Genomic DNA, 19,209 nt, shown 5'->3' with positions numbered 1-19,209 from the left:
CTCTCAATGCATGTGCGCATGCGCGTCTTTTAGTAATTTACCACAAGTCAATACTGTGCATACTGCCCATAGATTTCATTTTCAATGTATGCACTGCCTGATCGGAAGTGTGCTAGTATTAATTAAAGTCCACTCCAAAGATTCAGACTCAGACCATTATCTATACTCAGACACCCCATGAATACTAGGCCTATGGACTACTGGAGAAGGTGAGCTTCCTTTTCAGTTCATAAAAAATCTCTTGACAAGAGATTGTTATACGTTAACGTACAGCAAACTGATGCACAAGGATCATGTGCATCAGTTTGGTTGTTTGCCGTTAGTAGTCTGTTTTGGATTTGTCTTGATATTGTGCTTGTCTAACTGACCATTATTCTAACTTTCACCATACCGTAGTATTAAAGACCTCGCACTTTTTAATAATTACGAAACCAGAGGTCGCTTCTTTTGAAGGTTGAAAAATGTCCTGGTGTCGCATATTTAGAGGGTCGCATCTAATTAGAGGTAACTCTACAGAGTCTACTTGCCTCGATTTCAGGCCACTTGATTTTCCAGTGGGCTACGATCGAGGCTAGGGAGTGGCTATATTTACCTCTATTTAGAACGCGACATTAAAAAATAATTGTCAACGCAGCTGTCGCTATTTTTAGAGGTCAGAAAATTGCTGAAGCTCCAGGGTGTCGCCTATTTGGAGGGTCGCCTTAAATCGAGGTAATCCGGACCCTTTAGTCCGAAACCTCGCAAATCCAGACAAAATGGCAAACTGAAAAGAGGAGGGGCTGTCAGTAGAACAGATCACTACGCATGCGCAATCTAACTTTGCTTTGCTGAATCAGCAATAATTTTATAAACTGCTCAACCTCGCCCGGCGCCCAAAACAATGGCCACTGCAAAGAAAACGAAGAGCTCACTCACAAGACTCACTGTATTGGAGAGAAAGTTGACTATTCTAGCTAGCAGCTTCCCTTCTGAATATCATAATACATGTACAAAAGTGTCTTCGTTAATGATTTCATAATCAATTAATGACATCCATTAATCCGGAAATTTCATGTATTCGGATGGGGTCTGGTCCGGCTCTATTCGGATTAGCGAGGTTCACAGTAATATAGCAGACAGCCAAGGTACTATCTAACCTAACAACGTTATAGATACATAGCCTTGATTAAACCCCGGCGTACCTTATTGTTACTATTATAAACGAGTGTTGCAAGCGTGCGCGCCTCTCGCCATGTTTTTGCTTTCGCTCAAAAGTATTAGAGTGTTATAGAAGAGGTAAATAATTTGCAATGTGCTTTGATTGTTTCACAAGAAAGGGGTGTCCACAGTTAATAGTGCATACTGATCGTCTTAAATTCCTGTAGCCAAACAGTGGGGCATAGTCAGTAATCTGTGAGATAATCACAGAAAGTAGTATCTATAACAAGCAGTCTAAAAAGAGTTATCAGAAAGGTTGGTTTGTGGCTTACCAGGACCTCATTGTCAACAAAGAAGAAATCGATTCTGCCAGGATCTTGGGGTTCAAAATGGATTATCTTACATGTGGTATTGAGCGCGCATGCGCATTACATCCAGGAATAAGGGGTGTGTCTCGCCAAGTTCAATAATGGCTACTAAAATAGCTAGCTTCTTTAGCAGCTCTCTCTCTCTAACTCTTGTAGCTAACAAAAAGCTAGCGCTTTAGTGCAAGGCTAACTGAATAGAAAGTTTGTGCGAACAAATGATGCTACCAAAGATTCTGAAAAGACTGCAACAGCCTTCGATGTGAGTCAAACTAGCCATAACTCGAGAAAGAAGCTTTAGTATGCTAATCCAAGAGAATGTGGCTAGAAGCCTATAGAAGCTGTTAGTTTTCGTCTCATTGCAACTGTTGAGCAGTTACAGCTGGAACAGACACACACACACGCACGCACGCACGCACACACACACACACAGTCATATTCCTCGTGCGGCTACGCCTCGAGGCATAACCAGTACTAAAATTTTAGCGAATTTATAAATTAACGCTAAATTAAGCGGATATAATTCGAGGTAACTTCCATTTCCAGTCCCTCTTTAATCTATGGTTTCACTTTATGAATCCCAATTTGGACCACATGGGCCATTCTACGCATGCGTAGTAGAAGTAATGCATGAGATAGAATAAATCTGATGTGGAGGTGGGCCAGAAACCAGAGTATCACTTGTAGTGGCCTTATTTATATAGGCTAGGCTGTTGCATGCTTTAGTTCAATCAGTTTGTTGTATATATTTATAATTATGTGTAGGTTTGTAGTGTTTGTGTATCAAATGTTTGCTGTTTTGTCTTCTTGTTAAAATTATATCCTGTTGCTATGTTGTTCCCAAGTGCAATATGCAGCATAATGCACTGCTGAAAGTCATAATGCACTAACCACAAAACGCCCCTCTGGCATTAGACAGACAATTAAATTAAATATTGTATCATGAGAAATAACAAGTATCAAAGTAAGTCCAGCCATGCAGGAATGTTCAGCACTGCTGGAGTTTCTTCTTTGCAACAATGCAGGTTTTAAAATTGTCCAAGGCTCATTTTGTGGAGATTCTGTGTTCCTAGAAGACCTAGTCCTCGACTTTGTGATGCATGTCAATTCTGCTTCACCATAGCACTAGAAGCGCCTCTTTTCACTGGGGGCTTGAGCTGTTTTGCAGCAGTGTAGAGGCGAGCTTGGTTGTGATGCCGAGGATAGTGAAGGGTTGTTCGAGCAGCAGTTACACTGAGTAGTAGGGTGGGGCTGTTTCTTCGCAGTAGTAGTAAGTAGGGTGGGGCTGTTTCTTTGCAGCAGTAGTGGGGTGGGGCTGTTTTGCAGTGATTTCAGCGTTGGAACTCCAACAATTTTGTGTCAAGCCATTCGTCAGTCGTGCCAATCTTATACGCTGCATATACTGGCGTCTAGAAGATGGAGCTGTGTCTAGAGTTGTCTTTGTCATCTTTTTATATTGTGTTACTAAGATAGTGTTATGTTGCTATGCCCTCGGGATATAAACTAGTTATAACATGTGCACTCGGGATGCATGGCATATATTGCACTCAGCACGAGGGCGTAAGCCCCGAGGGCTGAGTGCTTGTGCCTGTGTTATAACTATAACTTATGGAATGCACCAAAAATGTATCAACTGAAAATTGTCTCAACTGAAATTCTAGTGAAGGAATTATGATCTAGGGGAGGTCCCCCCTTTCCCCTGTATGTACCTGAGTCCTGACACCACAATTATAAGTACATCACGTGTATATATTATATCCGTCTACTTGTACCAAGAACTCCCGTGGAGTGACTGCATGCATGAAGATGTCGTTGTTTTTTGCTTGATTTCAACATCAATAAATCACAAATCACACATATAATGTTGATATATGAGGTGCCACTGAAAATGAAAACTAAATAACCCAAATACACAATTCACTCATACTCGCCCCAAACAGCTCAATCCAGAGTAAAGCAAAGAGCGTATGTTAGTTGTTATAACACTTGGATATTACTGAGTAAGAAAGCACCGTATCTTTAAATAACAAACATAGTTGACAATGAAGTCAGTGAAACCATATAATTGCCCACAGAAGTTCGTAAGAAAGCACCGTATCTTTAAATAACAAACATAGTTGTATTACTGGTTGCCATGTAAGTATAATTATGAAGCACAATGAAGTCATTGCCCACAGAAGTTCTGGGCTACTCTCCTAGACGTTATGCACCATAATTATAGTATCCATAGAGCTTGAGCATAAGACGGTGCATACTGGTTTATGCACCTCTTTTCTCGTTCTTACAGTTACCAATAGCTAGGGCTCTATAATATAATTATATAGTGTAGAGTTATAACTACCGTTAGTAGAATAGCAACTTTCGAACAGATTTTGCTGTCCCTGATTCTGGAGGGAATGCTTTTGCTCTTCCATCTTTATAATGTACCGGTAAGCAAAAATAAAAATCTTCAGTTTGCAAAATTAAATCCAAGATGAGCATGGCTATAAGCTAATAGTGCTGTACTTTACTTTTACTGTACTTTTGCATATTTACTCTCCTTGCAACCGTAGAGCAGTTGCTCCATATTCCCACGTACTAAATACCCTAAATGTGCTCTGTCAAAACTGTGCTCTATTTTCCAGCCACATGAAAATAGAGCACATACTTCCTTTGATCTATAGCCCCCTTTTACACCTAATCCAGTCAGATTTTTCTGAGTAGTGGCCATAGTAAAATGACCACTAATGCAAACATTGGCTGATAGGAAGCTACAAGCTTACTCTAGAAACACCCACGAACATGTACAACACCTCAGAATTAGCCCTTTGTGTTTACTCACAGCTAAACCGCTTCTGACAATCTGTACCCTCCAAAAGTGGGTTGGCTATGCCGGATTAGAACCCGGATAATTAGGGCCGTTTTACACAAACGCAGTTAGGTTTAATCCGGATTCCAACCCGGATTAAAGGCCTGGTGTAAACGGGGCTTATGGCTTCATACTACAGAGCTACCGTGTAACGTGTATATTTCAAGGGTATAAAATGTTTGCGGTTTTTGCTGATTCAGCATGTACCGTAAACATTTTACCCACGAATTTAATATCACATGCACGCATGCTGCTGAAAGGCCGCTATTCTGCGAAAACCTCTAACGGCCATTCCGCGAAAGTTTGTACCCTCGAAGTAATTATACCCGCTATATAGGTATTTGAATGTGAGAAAAGCTCAGTCCAAAGCTGCACACTGGGTCAGAACCCAGCACCTATATGGAATGTAAACTTTGCTCATTCTTCTTTTGTCATGATAGGAATGCTCACACATAATGCACTACACCATACCATGGAAGTTTTATGTCACATACTACCATGCATTAAAAATAATACTAGGGTGACGCAAGCGCCATGGGGCAAGCGTGATGAATGTCACATGTGATTTCAGGCCTGTGTGACTTGCTGTATACTGTTCTGTCGTGCTGTAAGTGTACCTGTGGCCTCAAGAGTCTCTGTGTCCTGTTCTGACGTACTGTAGGTGTACCTGTGGCTCCAAGAGTCTCTGTGTCTTGTCTGAGCCTTCCTTGCTGACTGTATAGCTAGCTCTTGTGCCCATGCCAGGTTTATGGCCCAATAATAAAGTAGACTCACAGCAAGTGAGCTGGCCAGCTGTACTGTAATACTGCTGTGACCTCAAGCTAGAGCTATGTATAACTGTGTGATTTCAGGCTGGTCTACCTTGCTGTACTGTTCTGACCTGCTGTAGGAGTCGCTGTGTCTTGTCTGATCCTTCGTTCCCAAGTGTACATTTAGCTAGCATGACACACACACACACACACACACACACACACACGCACACACACATACACACACAAAATCTCAACATTCATCACTAGGAAGGGACTCGCTTCGCTAACCCAATTATGTGCATGAAAAAAGTCACAGTTTTTTTCTGCGTATGATTATGTACAATATACTGTATCCTTGTTTTACTTGCATTATTCGCATGGCATTGTGACAGATTGACATGAGGCTCTCTTGCGTTTTTTCGCGTTTACTTGATCAATCCTTTACCTAACATTGTGGGTAGTAAAAAGTAGAATAGAGACGGTATAATTACATTTTTGTAATTGGGGCAAGCCCTGAGGCTTATCCCATGGTAACGAGTACTGCAGAGAGAGCTCCGTGACCGGATATCCGCTGTCTGTTTGTCACACAGTTTAAGCTTTTTAGCGTGATAATCGCTACATTTTCTAACGATTATTTGTACCGTATTACAATTGCACAAGCAAGACATTAATATTTCTAACTGATGAAACTGATACAGCTCAACTGTTGAACAAGTAAGGCAATGAGGCAATGGCGTTCCCTACGCCATATCAAAGACACCATCTGCTGGCAATGCTAAGGGAAGTGTAACAACAAGTAGAAGCTAATGAAACAGAAGCTCGTCTGTCGTCACAAGGTTTGAATTCAAGACAGAGAGAATTGCAGTTAGAGAGATATTAGGAAACAGCAAGTCGAACAAGTGCTCACTACAACTTTGCGCGATTGCTAAGGCTAGGTTTGCCCCATGCACACAATACTTCCAGCATTCCCGGGGCCCTTAACGGTTAAAGAATCAGCACTTGAAACGTTTAATAAGTGGTATTAAAGTTGTCAGATGAAGCAGTACGTCCAGTGAGTTCACGATTGAGTGTTTTCTGTCGGTTGGTGATGGATAATTCTGGGTGTTCGCCTTCATAGGACTTATAGGACATACTTCAGGTTCTGCTACACTAATCTATCTGCATGTCAGTGGCTTCTACTAGCTGTCACATCAGACACACATCAAATGTTTACGCCTCCCTAAAAATAAATCCTTGAGAATAAATACCATGTGAAGTTTTGAATGGCGTTGCGTTTATTCATGATAGTATAAATACTGGGACAAATGCCGGGGCACTTGCCGGGGGGAAAAACTGGAGTGGATGTAGTAGTAATTGCTGGACTGTGACAACCACACCCTAAATTTGACTTGATATCGATCCTTTTCAGGGCATACGCAGGAATTATAGGAGAGGGGTGCTTTGAGGATGCAAAGCGCCAGATACCCCGCCGCAGAGCCCTTAACATTTTGGGGGCTGGAAACCTAACCCACCAATTTACATCATTTCACTTCCAGTTTTTGCAAAGAGCTGCAAGCCATGAAGGGGCATACATAATTTATAATTATAAATAGCAGGGGGTGTTCAAAGCACTTCTCCTGCTTTTTAGCAACAATCATGGTCGATCTCATATCCCACTGTTTGAGTTTCCTGATTCTGCCTGCATGCAGCAAAATTGATGGAAAAAAATGTTCATCATGCATGATATCATGTGTGCACTAAGCGCTATACTGTTTGTACAAAATGCCAACAAAATACAAAGTCTTGTTCATTGTCCTCTTATCTCGTTCTACAAATCGATTATGTTTTGATCCTATACTGGTATTATTATGCACAATATAGGTACCATCTGGGTGAGCTACTTTATAAGAATTCTCGTCACAGTGGCAGTGTAGACAAAATTAAGAAACTGTTGCAGCAAGGTGCTCTAGTGAATTGGAGTGACGTTTACAGTGATGAATGGACAGCCCTCCATGAGGCATGCTACGTCAACAGAACAGGTGTGGTGAAGGTTCTCCTAGAGTATAAGGCTGATGTCAACCAGCAGACTGAGTTTGGGTATACAGCTCTACATTTAGCCTGTTACTGGGGTTCCATTGAGTGTGTGAAGTTGCTGATGGAAACAAGACAGTGTAACCTAGGTAAGTATACTAATTGATGATCGTAATTATAGATGTTACAGTAGATTAAAGGTACCGTAGTGCTAGAAATCTATGCGAGCATACAATTATACAATGCACTGTGGCCAATTTTAAGGCTTCGAAAATGTTATGCGATATTTATTATTGCGACTAACGTACTTCCACGATTAAACACTCAATTGTAATTTACAGTTCTCGATTTAATTGTGCGATAGGATGTGCGATATAAAAATAGCTGCTCACATATTAAATATAGCATCCCACATACAGTAATTTCTAGCACTACCGTACCACTTCCATAATAAGCATGTGCTGCTCCACATGCTGTATCCATTCCATACACTGCATTATATACGTAGGTATAATGAACAGACACGGAAAAACCGCCTTGGGAGAGGCTATTCATGGTAGGAGGCTGAATATTGTCAAGTTCTTCATCAATGTGTGCATTGTGGATGTTAATGGTGCGTTTTAACACTCACTTTTAAATGCCTGATGTGTGACATAATAACATGCATGCATGTACATAACGTAGCAAAATGTTTTTCAGGTCCTGTTACCAAGATTGGAGACACAGCACTAGGACTGGCTGTTCGTGAGGATAGTCTTGATGTCATCAAGTACCTTATCATTGAGTGCAGTGTGGATAGTACAGGTGAATAAAATTTATCTATTTCTGCTGCCTAATGTGTACGCTCTTTAAATTGATGTGCGCGGTCAATATTAGTTTGGTTAGATATGACTATCACGCAGTGGCGTAGGAAGCAATTTCTCAATGGGGGGGCTCTAGTTTTAATTTTAAAAAAAGTACATAGTGCAGCTTAATAAGACATCTCTACTACCGTATAGCGGAAAGCTTTCGCGGGTGCAAATGTTCGCTATTCGGCTCCAGAGCCCTCAGCATAAATTTTTGTTCTAATATTCGCATTTCAATGCCAAGAAACCACACCCACCAATAACTTTGCATATGAAAAAACCGGTGCATAGGAGTTTATCCCGGTTTTCATTTTCGCATTACTGCTCTGCCCTCGAAAAACGCAAAATGTTCCCGCTATACGGTATTAATTAATAGCCTAGAAATATGGGGGACTCCGGCCCCTGGAGCCCCACTTCCTAAGCCACTGTCACGGTTGTACGTAGGTAATTGGTAAATTATGGAGCTTCTGTAATCGGTGAACTGGACTACTGGAGAAGTTCATTCCTCAAAAAGTTTCTTTATAACAATATACCACAATGAAACTTGTATGAATAACATAAAACACATGCATAATTTTGCTTCGTAGCTATAAGTAACACTCTAGCATAAACAATTTGCTTGTCTTTAGGTAGCATTCTTGCTTGCAACATACATCAATTGCATGGAGCTACAACTGTAAAACGTAGGCCAAATTACACGAACACAGGAAACGTTACAGTGATAGTCCAAAGCGTGTCTGTATCTCCCTGCATATGCACCCAGGAACATTCATGCCCCGGCTTTGTTAAAAAACCCACCCATTTCAGGTGATTTTTCTTGTCAGGAACACTTGATCTTTGTATCTACTACGACCGGATCTGTAGTTTTTTACACGGAAACAAATGTGTGTGCAACGGCTGCAATATATATATACAACGACACTCTTTTATACAGCATGAAGACTGGAAAACATAATCATACCCTCCACGTACCGTTCAACATAGAAGCTAGCATGCAGACACATTTAGAAATTGTTTACTAGATTTACCACTGTAACTTTTCCTGTGTTCGTACAATTTAGCCTACATTTGAGCCTATACAGTTCTAGCCCCAATTATAAAGCAGAAGCAATATCTAAAGACAAGCATTTTGTTCTTGCCACATTGGGTGTTTTTTGCCTTTCCCCGTTTTAATTAAAACAAGAAAATACAGAGTTTTTCTTTAAAAATTCATATATCATGAACCATGCATTAAAATGACTTGTATAAATATTTCCTACAGGTAGCACTATGGTAGCACAGACCCCAGGTATCTTGACACCATCATCGTTACCTAGTAACTGACCACCCCCCCAATTAGCGATTGCTTACAAACATTTACAATTATGTACACAAACAATAATTATTGTATAATTATATATATAAAGGCAAAAGTGACTAAGACACTATATAAGTGTTCTCAATGTTCTCACGGAGACACGGTTCAAGCAGGATCAGCAGAAACTTGTCTGTGAGGTCACATCAGCAGACGCCATTTTTCCGGGAAAATTTTTCTTCACCTACACACAGGTTTACAACTTAAATAGTAGCTCATGATGCCACTGCTGATGTAACTAGCCTAAACAAACTTATATTGAAGCTAGGAAGACTACAGATGCTACTCTAGACTTACCAGATCCAGGAACTTCGTCCATCGCAAGAGCTTCTTTATTAGGTTCTTTAGGCTCTATATTTTCTAGCTTGAGGTAGTTTCTTATCTAGCTATGATCCCAGTCACCATCCTCTCACTCAACAAGTCTATAAGCATCGTTCTTCTCACTGTCTAGCTGCCTAGAACCTCACTGAGGTTGTACCATAGATAGAGCAAAGAGGGATTGGCAACAAAATCGACCTCGAATAACCATCCGTGTTGCCCCGGCGTTACTCGAGGCTGTCTACTTCAACGTAGGAAGACAGCCTCGAGTAAAGCACAGGCTAGGAATGGTTGAGGAGACAACTGATTGTCTTACTGTCAGTATAACAATCCTGCTGCTGATTTTAGACTTCATTTCCATGCTTGAGGCTATATGTGATCCAGTACACTACTTAGTTAGACAATCTTAGCTATATTATAGGTGTTATTGGTACATAGCCATAAAAAACCGGTGAAAAGAGGTGAAAAAAGCGCTATGTACCTGTAGCTCTTTCTCAACAATCTAGAAACAATTTTGGGAATTTCCACATAATACACATCATCAAGAAGCATGGAAATGAAGTTTTGGGGGGTCTTAGAAAGCTCTGTGTAAGGCCTCAAACATAAAAAAAGTGTTTCGCGGCGTTACGGTGGGGGACAACACGCATCGTTTCAGGATTAAGCCACACCCCCTGCACAAAAGTCTACGTTTTAACTTCCGTTGCCAATCGCTCTCTTCTTTATCTATGGTTATACTAAGAAGATCTCGAAGCCATTATCAATTAGTCACATGCGGTCACTTTTCTTTCAGCAGTACTGGACGAGTATCTCGAGGCAAGATATTAAATATACCACATGAAAGAGCAGCTCAATGCGCAAGTGCTGGTACCTACAGCGTGTGCATAGCTCCAACACAGCGTGGACAGCAATTTTTTAAAAATAGTCTGTGCGGCCGGCTTCAGCGGAGAAAGAGTTAACAAAGGAAGCATACCTAAGCCAACTTAATTGTTCTAAGACAAAAATGTATATTCGGCTGTCAGTATCGTAACACGCCAATAATTATAATGATTCTCAGCTCCTGCAACCAAGAGTGGAGACACAGCACTAGGACTGGCTGTTCGTGAAGGGAATCTTGTTGTCATCAAATGCCTTATCACTGAGTGCAGAATCGATTTTAATGGTGAGTCAGAAATATAACATTAGACTGAGTATGATGTATTACCATGCATCTTGATAAATCTTTGATCCCCTCAACCGTACTATAGTACCATACCGTATAGCCTCAAACACCCTTTTATACAAAATTGAGATCGACTGCATGGCTACATGGGGGTATTTTGGGGAACTAACTCGAAATTAGGCCTGTCTGCGGCCAATCTCAAAGCTTTTTTATATGAGCAGTTGCTAAACAAAAACCATAGATTTATGACAAAGCGTCATGCTCTTATTTCGTAACATAACTGTTCATGCTGTAGCATGCAGTGTTGTGGAAGAATAAGCCAAGTTATAGGAATGATGCCGAGAATTATCAATCACATGCATGCATGCGCATGCTAATGCTAGTTACTTATTCTGTAGAAGACACAAACGAACTGGCAAAATCACGGGACATCAGCATCAGACTGAGATTCAGCGTGCGTATATAGCTAAGGGCTTGTGGTTCCCTGCATACACCTTTGAGCAAGCAGAATCACATTTAGAGACTTGTTGCTATTCATGGTTGATCTACCAGCCAAAAAATGGTAGAATATCTAAGGTTAGGATATAGTGTTTCGCCCACGCAAGAAAGTGGACGTTCCCGCTCAGCATCTGTACAGCAATTTTGGTAAAGCTAGCTACAAAACTTCTGCGTCATTTTTCTACCTTCTTACCAGATGTAAAATGAGAATCAAGACTCTGCAGCTGCAGTGCTGTTTATTTTTGGCTCATTTTTGCGTATTGATAGTACAAAAGAGCAGATATGACAGAACAAGTATTACAATAAAGAAATATCTAAACATCTGGCTCTAAGTTAAGTATAGATCTTGTCATAGAGCTCTTGTATGTCACTCCATGGCCTCTGTAGCTCTAGAAAACTGACACCCAAATAAGTGAGTGTCCACCACAGATCTCTGACGGCTATTCCGTATACTCTTCAAAAAGGAAATATAGACAGTTTTACCTTGAATATGAACATTATCATTGCCTGTATTGATACAAAAACTACTTTCAATATTGCCATGAAAACATTATCTCATGAATAATTAATGAGCAAACACTACGTACATCCTAACCTTAATGACATCAATTGCAAAAGTATATCTTGTATTAGCATAAACACCTGACTATTTAGCATGCTCAATTATATTTTCTGGATGAGTGTTGTTTGAGTTGAAATGCCTTCTGTAATTCATGGAAATGGACGTATTTTCGCAAGTCTATGGTACACTCCTGTAAAATTGTTACACTGCCCGTTTTGTACTGAATATAATACCGGTTGATGTGCTAAATGTAACCTGATCTTTAGTTATACGTGTACACTGGCATGCACATTTTTCTTGTTGTAATGCTCACAGCTCCTGTCACTAAGAATGGAGATACAGCACTGGGACTGGCTATTTGTCTAGAAAAGCTTGATCTAGTCAAGTACCTTGTCACTGAGTGTGGTGTGGACATTAATGGTGAATCATCACGTACTGTATGCATGTGTGGATGTGGAAGCTGATTTTATTCATTCTAGCTGCATGTTGGCTGCATGAGTTATTATACGTACTTATTGACTGTTTACTTCAATTCCTGTACATGTACATGCAGACTCTTCGATACAAGGAGGTATACTGAAGCTGGTTGTTGATGCTGGTGATGTGGACTTCCTGAGAGTTCTTGTCAGTGAATATAGTGTGGATGTAAAAGGTGAGTCAGAGTAGTAAAGAATGTCGTTTTGTAGTATGCCTTTCATTGTTACTACATCAAGTTGTTCATGCCTTTATTTACATCGACCTAACAACATGACTGTACTTGTGGAACAATAACCCTTTATCTGACATTGACTCGTTATTGTATTGCCCTGCAAATGTCACATGAGAGCCGATCGCATACATGGCATAAGTTTAGTATCACGCTAATATTTCTAGTACTATGAGTAGTTTAGTTTCATATTGCCCTGTTAGTTGCTGCTAGGTTCTCGTGCTCATACACATACTACTCATAATGCAGCTTCTATAACAGAGAGTGGAGACACTGCACTAGGTCTGGCTGTTCGTAAGGAGAAACTTGGTGTCATCACGTTCCTTGTCACTGAGTGCTGTGTGAACGTTAATAGTGAGTCAAAATTGTATGGTTATGCTCTTGTTTTTAAGATTTCTGTCAGGTATAACCAGGAGCACATGAGGAATGGAGCGTCATAGTATTGCGGATTCACTATCGTATACTACATTTCCTTGTTTGTAATGTGCTAAGTTCTCTGTACATGTGTGGCTGATAACGCGTTTGATGTAATAATAATGTGAGCAGCACTTAGCGGTTTGATATAAATATATGGCATGATTTGTACATAGCTAGCCGATACAGAATCTGCGTAGTAAGACGCTCCATCCCATCATGTGCTCCTGGTATAACAAAGGTACTGTATTCTACTGCTAACATTACGTACATGAATATCATTATCGAATCACAAAATCAACACTTGTGATATCACAGCTACATGCATTGCTAATTTTCCGTATTGCACGTATGAAAAAACATAATCTTATGATCATCCTCTATGTCACAGTTTCTGTAACCGAGAGCGGAGACACAGCACTAGGGCTGGCTGTTCGTGAGGGGAAAATTGATGTCATCAAATACCTTGTCACTAAATGCAGTGCAGATGTTGAAGGTGAATAAAAAATTAATTGTTTCATTCTTATTCCTATAATGTGCACATGTTGGCTTTAAATAATTATCGGATTAGCCACTTCCGGAACTCGGAGCAAGCTGAAAGTATAAAAAGAGCTGCCGTGGGCGCAACTTTTGACCCCAACATTTTCATTTAAGCCTTTGTATATATCAAGTTATTATTTTCTCTTGCGCAAAAGCGCTCAGAACCCATTCACTACACACTGCTCCAAAATACCGTATATATGCTTGATCAGGAGCCGCGGCTACTAAATGTTTCATTTTGCTGGAAGAGGAGGCTACAATTTGAGAGAGGCCACTGTTTAAGAGCGTTTATCTCCAGCTAATTCAACAACCTTTAGCTTGTCATCAAAGTTATTTTCACCTGCATAAACTTGAACTCTGCCATGAGAAAGTCTTTGACAAGCTGCTACCTGTACCTAGTAGCTACATACATATAGCTAGCTGCTAGTGTTTCTTTTTTACCAGAAGCAGAAATATGCAAAAAAGGCTGACAACTAAATTAAGGCTCCATAGGTACAGCAAAAGGCTGCATGTGCACAATAAATGAATCTTTTCAGCTCCAGGTCAGCTACAGTGAGCATACTCCAGTGAACTTTGTGGAAGAGTTACTGCTAGCAGAGCTCTATTTAAAGATGCGCTTATGATACAGTTTTGTTCGAGCCCCACCCAGTAACCGGATGTCTTTGTGATGAGGGATGACTCGTTGTAGTTAGCTAGAAAGTGAGCGAGCTAGGCAAGCAGGTAACTCTAACTAGATATCATACTATAATTTATCGTGTTACAGTTCATTCTACAACTACAACAATGGTTGCGTGGATTCACTAGCTATTATTATAGCTACCATGCACTGTACAAGCTAGCTAGCGCATAGATAAATGAAATTGCTGAATCGATTCTAAAGCGCTTCCATTCGAGTTCAAAAAACCTGCAGTTGAGCATGCGCTTAAAGTAAGAATACTCTTATATTCAAGTAAGCGCTAATAATTCAGTTTCTACGGTAGGATTGTCTGGTAATTATTTGTTTATCGAGTGTGTGCATGTATATGTCCCTGCACATGCATGTGTAAATAGTTGATCTTCACAGCTCCTGTTACCAAGATTGGCGACACAGCACTAGGACTGGCTGTTTGTGAAAGGAAGCTTAGTGTCGTCAAGTACCTTGTCATTGAGTGCAGTGTGAATATTAATGGTATAATTATTGTATAATTATAATTATGTGTAGATCATGCGATTTCAAGATTGCCGAGTGCATATTATAATTATGTAGATTAATTTGTCTGTCATTATTCCCACCGAAGACTATGTCAATTTTCTTTATTACCAGATGTGTTATTGTTTATGTACAGACCCTGCACTTTTACTGAAGCTAGTTATTGGTGCTGGTGATGTTGACTTCCTGAGACACCTTGTCAGTAAATACAGTTTGGACGTTAATGGTGAGTCAGCACTTTTAAAACAGCAATATACATGTAGGAGGCTTAATATACCATTAACTACAAGGTGAGTACCATGCACGTACCACCCTTTGCTACTTAATAATTTATTAGCAACATTTACACACATTATAAATAGTGGAACCTTCATAAAACGAGACCGTTTCTGAGAGTTAGCTGTAGTCTATGTACCTTTAAGCCGCTACAGTAGACTCTACTAAGGGTGGTCGGATTAACGAGTCTTCTGTATATAGCGGGTGGTTACTCTTCGAAGGTAGTTTAGAGAGGCTCCACTGTGTCGCTATAACTATGAATGGCTCTCTGCCCTAATTGCACTTTTGCAAAACGCTAGCTATACTAGTATGGGTGTGGTCAGAGCTAGTATAAATAATGCGGTAAATGCAGCGTATAATAATACGAACGTAAGTACCTTGAGTGCACTTTCAGTGTCTATTTTGCTCTGTATCAGCGGTATACTACATAACAGAATGGTAACTTTATATTGACTGTTACTGTAAGTGTGTCCTGATCGAATGTACATGCATAGTCATTCCTAATTACTTTTCACAGCTCCTATAACCGAGAGTGGAGACACAGCACTAGGACTGGCAGTTCTTGAGGAGAAGCTTAGTGTTATCAAGTACCTTGTCACTGAGTGCAGTGTGGATGTTACTGGTGAGTCAACCATAAAATAGAGTATAATTATGGTACCTACGTATAGCACATGAGCCACCTTACATGTACAGTAGGCTAGCCCTCATTAAAAGTTCCGTTTTTTAAATGCTTCTATTAAACGTCCTTCAAACTAACTAGGGTAATCGTTTATAGTAGTACTCAGCATGCAGTTAGTGCTACACTAATACGAAAATTTGGCATGCGAAAATAACACCACTATAATTATGGTAATTAGCATCCCCTTAGGCAAACTTCTACATAGAAAATAAAGCATTCTACATACTTTACACAGATGACTTACTGCTGCGAGCTCAGATGCATAAATCCATGGCAATATTTCACTATCTCCTCACTGACTGTCACTGCAACCCCAACATCAAAGATGACAATGGGCAGACACCATTGGCCCTAGCCAAGGACAGTGAAACCATTCAGCTGCTTCTAAAGAATGGGGCAACTTCTCAAGATGTGTATACTCACCATCGCAAGACTCTAGGGAATGTCTTCTCAAAAGATAGTCTGATTAACCCAGTAAAAATGTTTGTCATTGGTCACGGTGGTGAAGGCAAGAGCACTCTTATAGAAGCAATGGAACATGAGCCTACCATTTTCGCCCCATTCGTGAATCTCATTATCAAACCCAGGAAAGTTGAGGGAGTGAGCCAAAAAACAGCCGGAATCATCCCTCGAATATTCAAGAGTCGATTCTATGGAGATGTTCAATTTCATGACTTTGCCGGACAGGAAGCCTACTACAGCAGTCATGCCGCCATTATCAAGTCAGCAGTCGACACTTGTCCCCCTATCTTTGTGACTGTAGCCGGTCTCCATAGAGATGACACCATCACCATCGACTCTATCTCCTACTGGTTGGGGATTGTTGCCAACCAATGTACCAATATTGAGGGCAAAGCGCCGCTCATTGTAGTGTGTAGCCACGCTGATTTGGTGTCAGACAAGGACGAAATCGGCAGAAAAGAACGGGTCATCTCTCACACAGTTGGAAAATTTCCTGCATTTGATTTAGTTCAGATTGTTTCAATGGATTGTCGTTTTTCGAATTCTAATGGTATGAAGACGTTGAGACGCACTGTAGGTACTAGTTGTGATTTGATTCGATCCAGGTTGTCTGTGAGCCTCAATTCTCACATGTTTTTGATTTACCTTCTTGACAAGTACTCCAATGAGATTACTATCATGCTTGAAAACCTTCAACGAAAAATTTTATCCGACCTTAACTCTCAACGAACAACTGTAAAGCAGAAGAATGCTCTTTCTTTCATTCCAACAACCATCCCTCGTCTTGTTGAGATCTGCATCCAGCTGAGTGACAACAGTCACATTCTTTTTCTACACAACATCTCATCGCCTGGCAAAAGCTTTATTGTTATTGACAGAATAAAGCTCTTGGCCGAGATAAACGGAACAATGTTTGCTCCAAAGGATTTCAAGCAACATTGCGACCTCGCCACCAGCACTGGCGTAGTGCCACGATCCAAGCTTGCTGCTCACTTCCCCAACTTCAATATTGATATTCCGATTGGGTTCTTGTCCCATCTCGAGCTTGCTGTTCCCATTGAAGACAGTGAAGTTCTTGTTCTTATCAATGAGCACCTGTCCTCAACTAGCGAGTCCACTGCACATTCTGAAGACGGCTATGTCTTTTGCCCAGCTCTGATTCGATTGGCAGTTCCGGATTCAGTGTTTGAGCATTTAAGTGACCACGTTTACCACTTTTGTTGGATCTTGTCCTGTGTAGAGAGTACTGACTTCTTCGATGCTCGATTTCTCCATGTTCTCATACTCAGAATAGCTCTTTCATTTGGCCTTGCTCCTGAATTAGCTGTAGATGCTATCCCTGCTATTCAGCGTCGATGTTCCGTCTGGACCACTGGTGTTTGCTGGTGTACTCCACAGGGGGTTAAAGTGCTTGTCGGGGTGGTTGCTAAGAAAAACGTGGTGGTCCTTGTTCAAGCACATGATTTCTGTGTTGAGGCTCTTAAGATGCGATCAACTGTACTTAATAAAGTGAGAGACACGGCCCGCGAATTGTGCCCTACTATCACATCAAGAGAATTCCTGCTCCCTCCGAATGATGTAACCTACCCCCTAGATTTTTCAAAATCAACTAGGATATTCAGTCTTACCTGTGTTGCACTTACGACCGTCAACCAAGAGGGATTTGTTGTATCTACCACTGGTGCTGAGAATATACGATTGATTGATCTTCTCACAGCTGAAGTATACGTTGATCTCGGTGAGAATATTATTCAGCCTCTATTTAATGAACGCGACCCAGTACACAACACGAAAGTTTCTGATCGATTTCTCTCAGCTCTTTCATCATCTTGGAGCAAGAATCATCAACTGGTAGGCATTATCTGCTCAGCCTTTGCTAAAGAAAGTGATCTGACCACACTTCGCAGCAGTGATAATCTGGAAGGTATTCTGAAGGCTTGGAGAGATAAAAACAATGCCAGTTACAAGTCTCTTCGACAAATTCTTGACCCACTCAGTGTATTTGCTGGGAGGAACCCTCTGGTGAGTGAGACAAGTAGTACGTTTACATGCATGCATATAATTATATACTATGTTTTATAACTCCAGTCATGTGTTTTTGTACATGCAGGAGCTGGCAGGTGTTCCTCTAATGAAATTTTCAGAAATCTCTTTGCCTCCATCACCTCCGAAAGTAGCCTGTAAATTCACCAACACAAGTTAGACTGCGCATACTAATTAATGCTACGTTGTTTTATAAGCCAGTACTGCCTTTAATGTGTGTGTGTGTATTTTGCATTATGTATGAATATTTATTTTAACACCTCAGGTGGTGAGCTGGGAGGTAGTTTAACTATTGAGGATCTGAAGAGGAGGACTAGGGTCAATGACACCCTGTTGGACACAGAGATCATAGAACACGACCTTCAACTCCTGGCTGGATGCTTCGACAATGTGGATGACTATCTCGACCAACTAGGACTGACTGCTGGTCAGCAAACTGACATCAAAGACCTTGCCTATCGACAAAGTACTCAGTCGGCAATGAGAGAAGCTCTGAGGAAATGGCGTGATCGAAACCTCTATGCTGCCACATTTCGAGCACTAGTGAGTATCTCACTTCACTTAAGTAAAGGAGTTGTAGCCAACGAACTGTGCAAGTACATAGCAGCTAACGTTTCAGAAAGTGCAGACACTCATTAAACATCATTCATATGTGGTTTCCCTATATTCTTGTAGCCTGTATTAATTATCAGGAGATTGATTGTGATCCTCAACTTACATATGATTGCATGTATACAGGAGTGTATATAACGGCAACAGTATAATTATGTTGCCTATATGTATATAGGGTGGTTATGACATGCGAGTCATTACTCGTCATGCAGATTTTTAATTGTTCAACCCATTGTTAGATTCTCAAAGGACACTCAGCTCATTCCCAGCTATGGCTAGTTGGTTGGCTCTGGCTTATGCTCATTGCATGCATGGCTGTGCGGCACGTAGATACTCACTCAATCTGAATGTGACAATTTCATGGCCAACAAGATTTGTTGCTTTTATATCATACTATCCTCAATGTGCTTTATAGTACTAACACTTGACAAGGTCAGGGG

At 40.7% G+C, this 19,209-nt stretch overlaps 1 protein-coding gene across 2 annotated transcripts; it reads left to right on the top strand.

Moving 5' to 3' along the window:
* Nucleotides 1-48: 48 nt before the first annotated feature.
* On the top strand, nt 49-18,876 carry LOC135342956 (uncharacterized). Of its 2 annotated transcripts, none has more exons than XM_064539849.1 (15): nt 49-209; nt 6,963-7,261; nt 7,621-7,725; nt 7,812-7,916; nt 10,684-10,788; nt 12,164-12,268; nt 12,402-12,500; nt 12,804-12,908; nt 13,360-13,464; nt 14,572-14,676; nt 14,834-14,923; nt 15,491-15,595; nt 15,888-18,136; nt 18,225-18,294; nt 18,423-18,876. In XM_064539849.1, exons 1-15 carry the CDS (start codon nt 178-180, stop codon nt 18,794-18,796), a joined length of 4,053 nt encoding a protein of 1,350 aa, XP_064395919.1. In that variant the 5' UTR covers nt 49-177; the 3' UTR covers nt 18,797-18,876. The 2 variants fall into 2 exon arrangements, with proteins under 2 accessions (XP_064395919.1, XP_064395918.1); XM_064539848.1 differs by having other exon boundaries at nt 18,225-18,312.
* Nucleotides 18,877-19,209: the final 333 nt, after the last annotated feature.

This window comes from Halichondria panicea, chromosome 10 (genome assembly GCF_963675165.1).
Source record: "Halichondria panicea chromosome 10, odHalPani1.1, whole genome shotgun sequence".
Classification (NCBI taxonomy): Eukaryota; Metazoa; Porifera; class Demospongiae; order Suberitida; family Halichondriidae; genus Halichondria; species Halichondria panicea.
This window is presented reverse-complemented; position numbering and strand designations above follow the sequence as displayed.

Coding starts and splice junctions, on each gene's coding strand:
- LOC135342956 (XM_064539848.1), top strand. CDS start 178: ATGAATACTAGGCCTATGGACTACTGGAGAAG. Junction 10,789..12,163: donor GTGCAGAATCGATTTTAATG/GTGAGTCAGAAA, acceptor TAATGCTCACAG/CTCCTGTCACTAAGAATGGA. Junction 18,137..18,224: donor TTGCTGGGAGGAACCCTCTG/GTGAGTGAGACA, acceptor TTGTACATGCAG/GAGCTGGCAGGTGTTCCTCT.